This window comes from Numenius arquata, chromosome 4 (assembly GCF_964106895.1).
Source record: "Numenius arquata chromosome 4, bNumArq3.hap1.1, whole genome shotgun sequence".
NCBI lineage: Eukaryota > Metazoa > Chordata > Aves > Charadriiformes > Scolopacidae > Numenius > Numenius arquata.
This window is the reverse complement of record NC_133579.1, coordinates 69,041,838-69,054,187: the sequence shown is the minus strand read 5'-3', so window position 1 is coordinate 69,054,187 and position 12,350 is coordinate 69,041,838. Positions and strand designations below refer to the sequence as shown.

General features: G+C 42.5%; 1 protein-coding gene across 1 annotated transcript in view; it reads right to left on the bottom strand.

Moving 5' to 3' along the window:
* Window positions 1-12,092, bottom strand: part of SALL3 (spalt like transcription factor 3) — a 19,851-nt gene extending 7,759 nt beyond the window's left edge. The window contains exon 1 of the mRNA XM_074146435.1: window positions 12,014-12,092. Within this exon, the coding sequence (XP_074002536.1) occupies window positions 12,014-12,092 (79 nt within the window). The remainder of the gene's footprint in view (window positions 1-12,013) is intronic.
* Between the last annotated feature and the right edge of the window lie 258 nt (window positions 12,093-12,350).

Here is a 12,350-nt window from a genome sequence, read left to right as displayed (position 1 = left end):
CAGAAGATAACATGATTCACCACAGAAAAAGACCGCACTGGCCACAGCTATCCTAAAGCCCCTGTTGAAAAACCTAAAGCCTCCCAAAATGAGTTAAGTGAAAAAGGAGGCTTCCAAGCCCCATTTTCAGGGCGTACTTCAGCCCTCACAAAGTGAAAGCACGCAGCGTCCAGACCGGCGAGGCACCCAACACGCTCGCCTCTCTCCAGAGCCTTTCCCAACTAAGACAACTCAAACAAACCCTTATTTACATTACAGATTTACATTTTTACAGTCAGGGGGCCCGATCCTCTGGTCTTTAGTCAGAATCTGCCGAGATCCCTGGTTGGGAGTACTGACCACACGTGGAGGGGACCATGTCTCTCCAAAGGCTGTCACTGAGAAGATTTTCCAGAGCTTATTTCCAAACCTTGACAAGCTGGGAAAGAGTTGCCTAGTTGCCTATTATTATTATTATCATTATTACCATCTTCATCATCATCATTATTATTACTGCTACAACTACTACTAAAGCATGGTTGCTGAGAAGGATTGGTTCTAAAAGAAGCTGCAAACTGTGCAGCTCCTCTTCCAGCTTTTTATCTATATATTGCTACTCTTTTGTTCAAGGAGAGCTTTCTCTAAACAAACCTTGCACAAAAGGTTTAAGTAATTAGGGATGGATTCGGGCAATGTAGCCGTTCAAACATGGCTGTCCTCTGATCTAGAACGAGCTGATCAAACGCCAGTAAGCTAATTATTTCAGACACTGTACAGTAATCACCAAGCCCAAATGTGAACATTTAACAATCAAAACGGCTATTATTTTCTGCACTAGAAGATAGTCTCGTGATCTATGTCAAAGCTAATACGTACAATGCGTAAGCTTCCAACAGAAACACAGAAACACATGCTACCGATGCCCACTGCCAGGGGGTATCAATATGGACCTGTTCAGCATTTCAAGGTAATAACCAGTCTAGTGTACTCATTCATAAACTCAAAGAAGCAGCAGTTTGCATGTGAAATATAACTTGTGAAAAAGTACCAGTTGAATACAGCAGTATTTGGTATTTCTCAGATGATCAGCTCTGGTCTCAATGAAATAAATGGCTAGTTTTGTGCCAGCTCAGGGGGACCAAGCTTGCGCCCACACTGAGGACCTACAGCTCTGTTTTGTATTCCTCCTCCCCTCAACTCCCACACCTCAAAAATAGTGAGAATACTTTTGAGATGACCGATCCAAGTACGTTCATCTCATCACCTGTCTTGAAATATTCAAGGACTGCTTTTGAAAAATGTTGAAAAATTGCTTTGAACAATGCTAGAGAGTCGTTAGGGATTTTTTCCCCCAAATCAGCTTCAAAGTAGACATACAAAGAACCTCACCACGGTTCCATTTTCCATTTAGGATAAATTATTTTGTCATTTCTTAAGGAATCCAACAAGTTAAATCTCTCTCAAAGCTTCACTTTTTTGGACTGGCAAGCAAGCAGGTGACACGGATGGCACTGAAGTAAACGCTGCTTTGCCATGGATGATGGTACGTTCCCTGCACAGCACACTTCACAGAACGACAGACTATGAGCTCAATCCAACAACTCCTACCCAAACGGGCAGCCTTTACTCACATTAGAAGCAGCGCTGAAATTAATGGGATTGAAAGAGTACGAACGAGTCACGCAAACAACAGTCTTTGTGGCTTTCCCCCCCGGATAAGCACTCGGGGGTGGGAAATAAGACTGAAAATAATGACAAATATTTTTTAACATATATATATGTGTGTGTATTAGAGAAATGGACCTTGCCCTAGTATTTCACAAATGAGGTTTTTAATATCCCTTTCAGTAGCACTTATAAATATGAGAGCACTGAGGTACTGTATTTACTGTTGCTTTTGAAGAAGCTCCTCACCGACTCCAACAGGGAATAAAGCTTAAAAGCATACGCCTCCACATGAAAGGATATTTTTGCTGTTTGTTAAAACTCGATCACTTAATGAATGACAGAAAGCAATACCAAAATTTTATCATTACTCCAGATTATTAAGAATCTTAAGTGTTAAAATATTAAGCTGAAAATTAATTTTTGTTTTTAGTTCCAGCATATACCTGTTACAGGAAAACACAGCATTTTTCCATGTTTCCTTATGTTTTATGGCTTGCTTTCATTTTCTGATATATTAAACAGTGATTAAATCCATGAAGTACTGAGGAATTTAATCTTTTTTCTTTTGTTTTTCTTGAAGAGAAACAATAATTTTTATTATTACAGTGAGGATGTGGTGCAGTAAAAATTCTGAAGGACTTCTGGGGGAATTAATCAAGCACTTGCTTAATCTTACAAACATGGGCTGAATTTTGCAGTTCTTAGTTACACAAAAGGTGTTGAATGGGAGTTTTGTCAAGCAGTCAGGATCTCAGCCACTAATAACCTCTCAGTTATTTTCTTTTTCTCATTAGCAGTCCTAACAGCTAACAGACTAATCTGAAGCTGCTACGGGATGCAAGACGAATTACGGCACACAAAGCTTACCCTATGAAAACAGGTGAAAAATTGCAGGCAGCATCCCTCAAACGGTACCCGGGGCGAGCTCCTGAGCAGGAGCTGGGGTGGCTCCAGCACAGCGCTCTCACTTTGCATCACCGGCGTCTGGCCCTAAAATTAGCCCGCAGAAACTCAAACGAAGGTATTTTGAGAAAGTCACTTTGGGATGGCGATACCTGAAGCCGCTTGGGTCCTCTGCTGACTCAATGAAGGGGGCACAAGGGGTTGAGACCGGGAGGCTTTGCTCCGCCACCCTGGCTAAGGGTGCCCACCGAACGCTCTTCAGGCGGGAGCAACGCCTGGCTGCGGGGAGGATGGCGTTGGCCTGCTCTCTCCCCATCCCAGAGGAAGGGAGAAGGCTGAAAGGGTGCTGCGGGTTCCTCAGTCACCGTCAGGAAACGTGTAGAGCTGAGAAATAATCGCCACGGCTTCTGACCACGCGCACAGAGGGTTTGTAAACCTGGCTTTTACTAGTTCTGCATTTCCATCGCAGGCGCGTGTCTGCCCGCTCCGTGCGAGAGGAAAGCCTCTCGCATGATGTGCAAGGGAAAATGTAACGAATGCACGTGCTTCAAAAATGCTGCCATCTACTTACTTCTGTGCAACAGACTGAAATTAAACATCGCCTTCTAGTCAGGTTAATGCTGAAAACATACGCTGTTCATTAAATGCCCCCTTTCTTAGGACTAACTGCTTCCAGTCTGGCAAAAGCCTCAACCGACTCCACTGTGTCTCATCTTTGCTCCAGAATCTTTTCATTTTGTTTCAACTTAAATCACTTCTCGTTCTGTACATCTAAATGACCTGAAAAGCACCTTTTAAATTATATTAGATAGGGACTATTTCAATCAAATGTTCTCTGACAATTCAGTATTTTGCTGTATTTCATGACTCTGTATCATAGAATCCTCAAATCATGTATGATTTGTAAGACACTTGGATAAAATCAGGTAAGAGAATCAACATTTTCTAGGCTTTCATCTATTTCAAATTGCTGATACCTTCCTGAAGCATTCAAACAAAAATGTCGTGTACAGGAATCCAGCAAATATATGAGTAAAATATTTTCTGAAGCTTCTTTTTAGACTACATAAAATAATACAAATGAAAGCATGGGAAAGTGTTATATGGGTGACTATTATTTCTACATTCAGAGCTGCATAATCGAGACCTAATTAATATTTTCTAAATGTAGGAATTTCTTTCAGGAAGAAAAAAAAAAAAAATCACTCATCTTTCACTGAGAAGCAGCATATGAACTGTGAAGAAGTTTTTGAAAAACCTGCATTTGTTAACCTCAGCTAAAGATAAAATGTTTGCTAACCATGAAGACAGATGTATAAAATGCTCTCACATGCAAACCCAATAATCGTTTCAAAGTGCAGCTCACAGCATTTTTGTATATTTAACCCAGCAATATTATAAATAAAACTCTGAGCATAGTGCACCGATGCAGGATAATTATTTACAACTCCTATCATCAGAATACACAAACTTATTTTTCCCCAAGCTCAACTTTATAATAAAGTAAGGAAATATATTTTAAAACCCCATAATTTTGTTTTCAAAATTATATTCATTTGGCAACAGTAGCCTTGTAACAACATATTGATCCTTGAGAGGAACAGTATTACTTTTTCCTTAGCTTCATCATCTCTTACAATTGACGGAGCTTTTAAAGAAAGTTTTCTTAAATTGTTAGAACACGTTTATTTTCTTGCAAATTAATTCTTTTTAACTCTTTATGATAGCTTTGAATCCCATAAAGAAAGATGAATTATCACATACTGAGCCCAAGCTGTGAAACAGGAGGAGACAAATAGAGACCCCTACTGTGTTTAACAATGTAGAAGAAATTCCAGACTCAATAGAAAAATTTTCTGTCCTTTTTCTCAGACCACAAAAGCTGTTAGTACGGATTTGAACAGTGGAGGGCACTCTTGCTATGCAAAACCCGGTACTGACCTGGCACACACGGTTTGATCTATTCAGTAGCCTAAATCTCAGAATTTGTTAAGTAACAGCCACCTGTGGCACAGGCACTAACTGTATTCTGTTTAAAACATTTGCAGTTTCTAATCTGGGCAGTGAAGCACTTCGTTATCTCAAACACTGGCGCCCTTCTACATGTACGCAGATGTGGAACAGATGCCAGCTCCACAAACTGTTTGGAATATCTGTGCACGATATCGTATGAAATAAGACCTGCGTTACGTTTTTTCAAAATCATCGAAACAGCTATTCGGTTGGCTGTTGCGTCACGTATACAGTAATTTCAGATTGTGTAGAATTTGTGTACAAATATGCTGATGTTTGTAGGAAATGAGTTTATTTGGAAGGCATCAAGTTTTATTGGGAAGCCTAAAAAAAAAAAAAAAATTGAGGTCAATACTTCTAACATAGCTGATATAAAAAGATGTTGAAAAAAACCAACCACACCAAATAGACTAGAAGAAAGACGCCCAACACTAGATTCTGCATAGCTTACCTATTTTAAAAAGTATGTAATTAACTACATCTTAAACTACGTAACTCTAACGCCCTGCAGAATGAAGCCAGCTATTCCCTGAACAACCACAGAAACGCTGACAAATTTGTGTTTGCAGGTTCACAATATGAGAAGCCAATGTGAGGACCCGATCCTGCATCTCCCAAGCATCTCCAAATTGACCTTACAAGTGCTGGACTCCGTGGCACTACTCCTTTGAGTAAAATTACTCACATGCAGGAGTGCTCGAAAGAGCAAACCCGGAGTGATTCGATGCCAATTGCGCAGCTCAAGTCATTTTGCACATTTACCATTCCGTATACTGCAGTACTGCACAGGGCAGCAAAGCACAGAAAGATCCAAACAAATTCGTTAGCTTTCATCATTTCCAGCTTTGGGGACTTTACTACATCCAAAAAAAAAAAAAAAATCATAAAATAAAATTATCAAATGGCACCAGTGGAAGGGACCTCCTGAAACACCGACTAGCGAGTTGGTTTTGATTAACTGAAACAAAAATACTGCGGCACCTGCAGGGTTAATTAAGCAGCTCAAGATGCTGGGCTTCACAAAAAGGAAACCTTTCTCCTCCTTTAAGAACTGTAAACACTTGTGCTGAACTAGATGGGCATTTGATAAGCTGTCCAGCGTGTAGCAAACTCCGAGGGATCTCTAGTTAACACTCAAATTCAGTGTTAACACTTAACAGAACAGTGGTAAGCCGTGCTGCCAAGGTCAACTGCACAGATGTACTAATTGTATTATGAGCTTGACATCTAGTGGCCACCCCTGGCAGGGCAAAGCAGGCAAAGGTTAAATCAGCAAGCCTTGTCAAAGCACTTCTAACTACCCACCCTCAGGGAGAGTCCCGGGGAAGCTTTTCTGGCACTCGGCAATCCCACCTTCTCCCCGGGCTGCCCCGGCTGGGTTGCTGCAGCAGCCCCCGCTGCGCCACCGCACCGCGCAGAACCGCGCAGAGCCGCGCAGCGCCCACCCGCGCCTCCCGCACCCGCCCCGGCCGCTCCTCCAGGAGGTCGACAGCCTTCCCAAAGATTTCCCTGTGCCTCGCGCTCCGGGTCAAAAGTTTGGAATTTTTTTGGGGGGCGTTTTCTTTTTCAACCAGCAGCAGGGTCCGAATCTGGGGGGGGAAGGGAAGGGGGAAAGGAGGAAAAGGGACACACACACCCCCCGCAGTATTAGAGACTGGCAGTAAGATTTTCAGAAGGGCTCTTTTTAAAGACTTAGCTTACCCCATAATAAACGTCGTTCCAAGTGTGCTCACTTTTTGTACCCTAACTACAGCAAGGAAACACTGAAGACCCCACTCCTTAGCCCACTACCTTTCCACTTTTCAATTTAAAATAAACACATTTTTTAAAAAAATGTGTTTCATTGTGGTTTTCCTTTTAAACAGTTATTTTTCGGGCTTTCTCGATTTAAAAGAAGTTTTCCTTGATAAGAAGAAATGTAGTCTATGCCCAACAGCCCTATAACTGAACCAGCTCCTAAAAGTATATTTTGGCCTAAGTTACGTATTTTTTTAATAATGGAAAACCTTCACTACATTTAGTGGGAAATTTTAAGAGGGCAAAGGAAGCAGGACTTTGGCCCCTTCCATTGAAATGTGCAATTCAATAAAAATTTACTGCTGGAACTGGATTTACTCATGCTTCCTCTGAAAAAAAAAATAAAATAGCAAATTACACTCATTTTACAAAAGCAGTATTACAAAATAAATTATTTTTACATGCTTTATTTTGGAAAACGTGTCAGTACTTAACTATTTTAATGTCATGCCAGACCTGCTTTATTATCAGCAAAAGTGATTGACTCATGTCCTGACTGATGGATAGTCAACAGATATGCTTGTCCTGGCTTGGCAGTCAACAAATCAAATGAAGGAAAGATATCCAGAAAATCTTCCCAGGACTCAAACTATTTTTCAAAAATGGCACTAATACTCGTTATTAATGTGTTTATTTTTACTCTTTTTTTTTTTTTTCTTTTTTTAGAATGCCACCCATTTTTTGAACTGTAGCTTAGCTTTTTTCTTAGGCAAGGAGAAGTAATTTTCAATGGCTAAATGTATGCATATTAATAGCTTAATTACACAGAATTTAAACCAACACCTTTCAAAATTTCCTCCCTCCCACTCCAGAAAAAAAGAGCCTTAATGTCTACCTCAGAAGATCGTAAGAATTCCTCAAGATCAGCACCACCAGATAAAATCTGACCCAGTTTTGCCTACTTTCATTGTTATACACACATCAGCAAATTGGTTGATTGTTGTAGTTTCCTTATCATTCAAAATATTTTCCTATTGCTAACACAGTTCAAAACAGAATATTTTAAGAATTATACAAATACAGATGTTTCATAGTTTGAATGTTAAATCTCTACCGTAACAGCAGAACTATTTATATAAAGTTTCAATTACCATTCCTTACCAAAGGGATAATTTATAGCAATACTTATTTGGCTTTATCTTTCAAAACAGAAAGCCTTCTCTTACAAGTTGCCTCCCAACAAACATTTGCAAAAATCACCAAAGTTTTATGTTTACTGACAGCTGCTTGCGACTTCTCAAGTTTTACAGGCAACAGTATCTAAGCAGTGTGCAATAACCTCTGGTTCGTACCTAGGAATGCCCCTCCAAAATGTGGTTTTACTCTCTGTATATGCAGATGGGAGTGGACACACTCACATGAAGCTGGCTGCTCCAGAGCGAACCGTGTCGGCGCATGGGTGTCTGTGTACATACTCCAGAAGAATATCGAGTGGAAATCACCAACTGCTCAAAACTGCACAGCCCAACGCCACTTTACGAGGGCGAAAAAGATCCCATCAGTTTAGGCTATGCTGTATGTATTGAAGGGTGGGGGGGGGAAACAGGTCCAGTATTTAATAATAATGACTGCAAAAGGCACATTAGAAAGCTGTCATTACACAGTTCCCTACAAGGTATCCCTTCCACCTCAAACCAAACAATGATACATCTTTGCCAGAAACTTTGAATGAAAAAGTCCAAAGCATCGTTTATCATCACCCACACCAGAACCTCACTTGAACACTCTTAAGAATCACTTTTCAGCATTACAAAAAAAAAAAAACAAACCCTTTAATTATCCCTACTTTAAAAATACAAATGCTGTATCCATGGTTTAATATAGAAATTAATCGGGGTTGAAGCATGTGCATTGTGTCTATAATTCTGATTCGTTTGTAATCTGTTGAATTAGGCAAGTGTATTAGAAACGTAATTCTAGCTATTACAATGCTTTACATTTACTGAGAAACTGAGATTGTTGTATTCTACAGGCAGTCATTTGAGTCCTGCTGCTGCTGTTTGTAAATGATTTCTATCATATCTTCTAATTTAGTAAAACTCAAAAGTGGTTTTTAATAGGTATCTTTTGTTCACCCTTCTACAGTGCAATTATTCAAGTAATATATCATCACCAGCTGTTTGTTAACACTTCCTTCGAAAATTATTAAAAAATACATTTTTCACTTTCGACAAATAATTTCAAACTATTTTGAGTGTAAATCTGTAGCTGATGACATTGCTAATTATCTTCAGGTTTCCAACAGTTTCTCACCATCGTGACATTGCCCTGTTTAAATGCAGTTGTGTGATGCTGTAGCCCAAGCTGCCTATAAAATTATTCCAATTCTAAAACTTCTGCGGTAACGTTAGCACAAAAAGTTATGGTGAGACCAGTCAAGTTAAAATCCGGCCTGATGTTTGTCTTCCATTCTGCTCCCCAAACTGCCAGGCTTCTCTCTGCTACTACGAATGTCCCTTCACTCCAAGGGTTACGTTTAGGGGACGGTCATTTTTAAATGCTTCGCTTAATAAAATTTATTTTGAGGTGACATTAAACAGGATTTCATTAAATAAATAATAAGCTTCATTTGCTTAGTCTGGTGTTAACAAAAACTCCCACCTTTGAAGGTGAACTGCCAAATTAGTGAAAAGGCTACATGTATCAAATAATACTGCTCAAAACAGTTTGCTTTCTAAAACCCAACAAATATTCTTGCACTGTGCAAACTATTTTTGGCCTGTTGCAAAATATGTTCAGGAACTGTAGCAATATCTTGATTACAGCTGTGAACAGAAAGGAAGAACACTGACTTGACAAGAGGTGTTTTAATTCAAGAGATTTGGAGTGCTCGTTATATCTGGCCTATAAAATTGCTTTGGGTATAGCAATCGTTAGGCTTCCTAATATAACGTGTAAATGATTTACATTACACTAATGTGCACTAGATAGCCCTCTACTCCTGTATCCTGTCTCCACCTTGTTCACATTTCTCAAATGGAAGTGCAAAACTCACAGCACTACTTTAGCTTGTTAATCGTTAACTACGAAGGGTTTCACTCTATTAATTAAAATATGTTTTAATAAAAGGAAACATAGCACATTTCGATAACAGCCTTCTAAGGCTGAAAAGTATTTACATTGTTGCATTTTAGGGCTGCTGTGAAAGCCGATTTTGTGCTATTCAGGGACCACAATAATAACGCTTTAAAATTCCTCACTGGGATGCAATGTAGTCCTTTTGATGGAAAGACTGTCTTTCTCATTCGGCAGAAATAAATCCATTCATTTGATCATGTAGTCATTGAGGGCAATACAAAACAAACCAAGTGTGAGAAATTCTATGTGATGAAGTAAACAAAACAAAACCCCCCAAAAAAGGGGAAAAAAAAAAAACATTTCCATGACAAAAAGATTCTTTGTCCTTAATCTACCCACCATATGCAAGCGTTTCTTTTTAGCATATCTCTTGTTCTAATCTCGGGTGACATGGCTACATAGATAAGATTCACAAAACAAAACAAAAACCTAGTTTAACAATTTTTTTCAATTTATTAACTCACCAGGAGTGTCATAATGAAGTAGTGGGGGTTTTATTTTTCTGTATTGAAATGGATTCAGAGCATGTAAAAGTTTATAATGCTAGTGATAAATACTTAGACCTAGAACCCACCCCAACAGAGCCTGGGCTCAACAAATCTTGTCTACATAATAAAATACTAATTCTCATCTGCTTGCCTATATTAATTTATTTTACACGACCACTGTTTCCTAAGGAAAAAAAATTAAATTTTGAAAATGCACTGCTTTGCTCCTCCGCTGTGCCAGAAGGAAGCAATTCTCTGTGTGTCTGTTATTGTCAACACCCAAGTGGGTTTTCCTGGAAGAGCGGCAGTGGCCCCCTTAGCAGCCCTGGACAGTGTGGGACTCACGCCCTGGCTCCCCAAATGCCCTGGGAAGGAGCAGGAGGCTTAACGATTTGCCAGTCTGACAGATGTTTTAACCTGATGAAGTGGATTCACGCTGCCTTAAGCTTCAGGGCTGTAAAGTTCACATACAATAGTCAAAATCCTCCTCAGGCTTCAACTTTGCTGCCTTTCTCTCCCCACAGATGCAACTTAAAAGTTATTATAATTTGGAAGCAGAAGAATGACTTTTTTTTTTTTTTTCTTTTCTTTTCGAAAGGGGAGAGGGGATAAAACAGAGGAGCATGGGGCCTACACGGAAAGCGAGCTCCCACTTGGTTATGGGAGAAACTAAGCAAGCAGTGGGCTCTCTGCAAAGAGGAAAAGAAAAACTTTGGAGTGGAAGCTCTCAACTTAGCCCAGGAAAAGTGAGGATGGGCCGTGGCATGCCTTTGCACGTTACGATGCCAAGGACCACTAAGGAAATTAAAACTAAAAAAAAAAAAAAAAAAGAAAAAAAAAAAAAAAGAAAAGGAAGAAAAAAACCCCTGCAGCCCTCTTCTCGATAAAATTACAGCGAAGTGGAAATAAGCAGCAGCCCAAAATCTTTCCAGCTTTGGACACTTGTTCACTAGCAGCAGCCTGGGAAGCCCAGATGCATAAAAGCAAGTGTGCGTGTGCCTGCGTGTGGGGAGGGAGCGAAGAATGGCGGATGGGCGAGAAAATAACCCTTCCCCACTGCCTGCAGCCGGCGCGACAGGGGCTGGTGGCGGTGGTGGCACTTCGTGTCACCTACCACTGATAATAATTACAGTCGCAGCAGAGACAGGAGGCGGGGGGGGGGGGAGAAGGCAGCGCGGGGGGGGGGGCGGGCAGAGGCAAAAAGCTGCTGCTCAACCTTCTCAAAAATAATGAAATCAACTCCGTTGCCCCCGCGCACCCGGGCGGCCCTGCCCGCTCCTATCGGGGGTCCCCTGCCCGCCGCCAAGCGACGGTCCCCCGCTCCCCGGGCAGCTGCCGGGGCAAACGGGGGAAGGGGAAGGGGAAAGGGGGGGGGGGGGGGGGGGGCGGCCGGAGCAGCCCCAAGCCCAAGCGGGCTGCCCAGAAACGCGCCTCCTCTCGTAGCCTGCTCCGGGCAGCCCGGGGAGGCGAGGGGGAGCCCCTGGCACCGGCCGCGGTGGGGCTGCCCCGGGGGTACGCCCCGGGGCCCGGCGGTCTCCAGCCCGCGGGACCCCGCGGAGCCCCGCAGCCCCAGGCGGGGCAGCCCGGCCCCGGCCGCCCCCAACTTTCCTTTCCTGCCGGCGGGGCGAGGGGAACATGGCTCCTGCCCGCTCCGAGCCTCTACCGGGGGAGGGAGCGGGGGTCGGGGGGGGAGAAAAAAAAGGGGTACCCCAAAAAATAGAGAAAGGGAGCGCAGCGGAGAGGAGGAGGAGGCAGGCGCTGCTGCGGGGTGTCCGCTCATGCAGCTGCCCGAGTGGGGAGGGAGGGCCGAGCCCCGCCGCCGAGCCCAGCCGCGATAAAAGCGCTCGGGAGGCCGGGAGGGAGCTGCTGGGAGGGATGGTTAGTCAGGGGGTGGGCTGCAGAAACTTGGCTAAACTGCTAACTTCTCAGTTCCGCTGCCTCTTCCCCCAGCTGCTCCAATTCCCATTCTCCCGCCGCAGAGTAATTGCGCTCCCCTGTTCACCATCACCATAAATCCACCTATCTCCATCCGAAACACACTCACAAAAGGAGAGAGAGAAGGAGAAAGAGGCGCCGGGAGCCCTTACCGTGCTCAGAAACTACCTCCGCTTGCAGCTCTTCGTCCGATTTGAGATGCTGGGGCTTCGCTTGCTTTCGACGAGACATGCTGCTAACTGAGCCGTCTTGACTCTGCTTTTTGCAGAGGCATCAGCGACGTGGAGGTGGAAAGGGGGGAGGAATTGGGAAGGAGGGAAGGGGTGGGTGGGTGGTGGGGGGTGGTGGGGTGGGGGCTAGAAATAACTGTTCGCAAATAAAAGTCGAGTTGCAAACCAAACCAAACAAACAAACAAGAGAAAAGGCAACCAACCAAAAAGAGAAAAAAAAAAAAAAAAAAGCGAAGGGGAGGAAAAAAAAAAAAAAAAA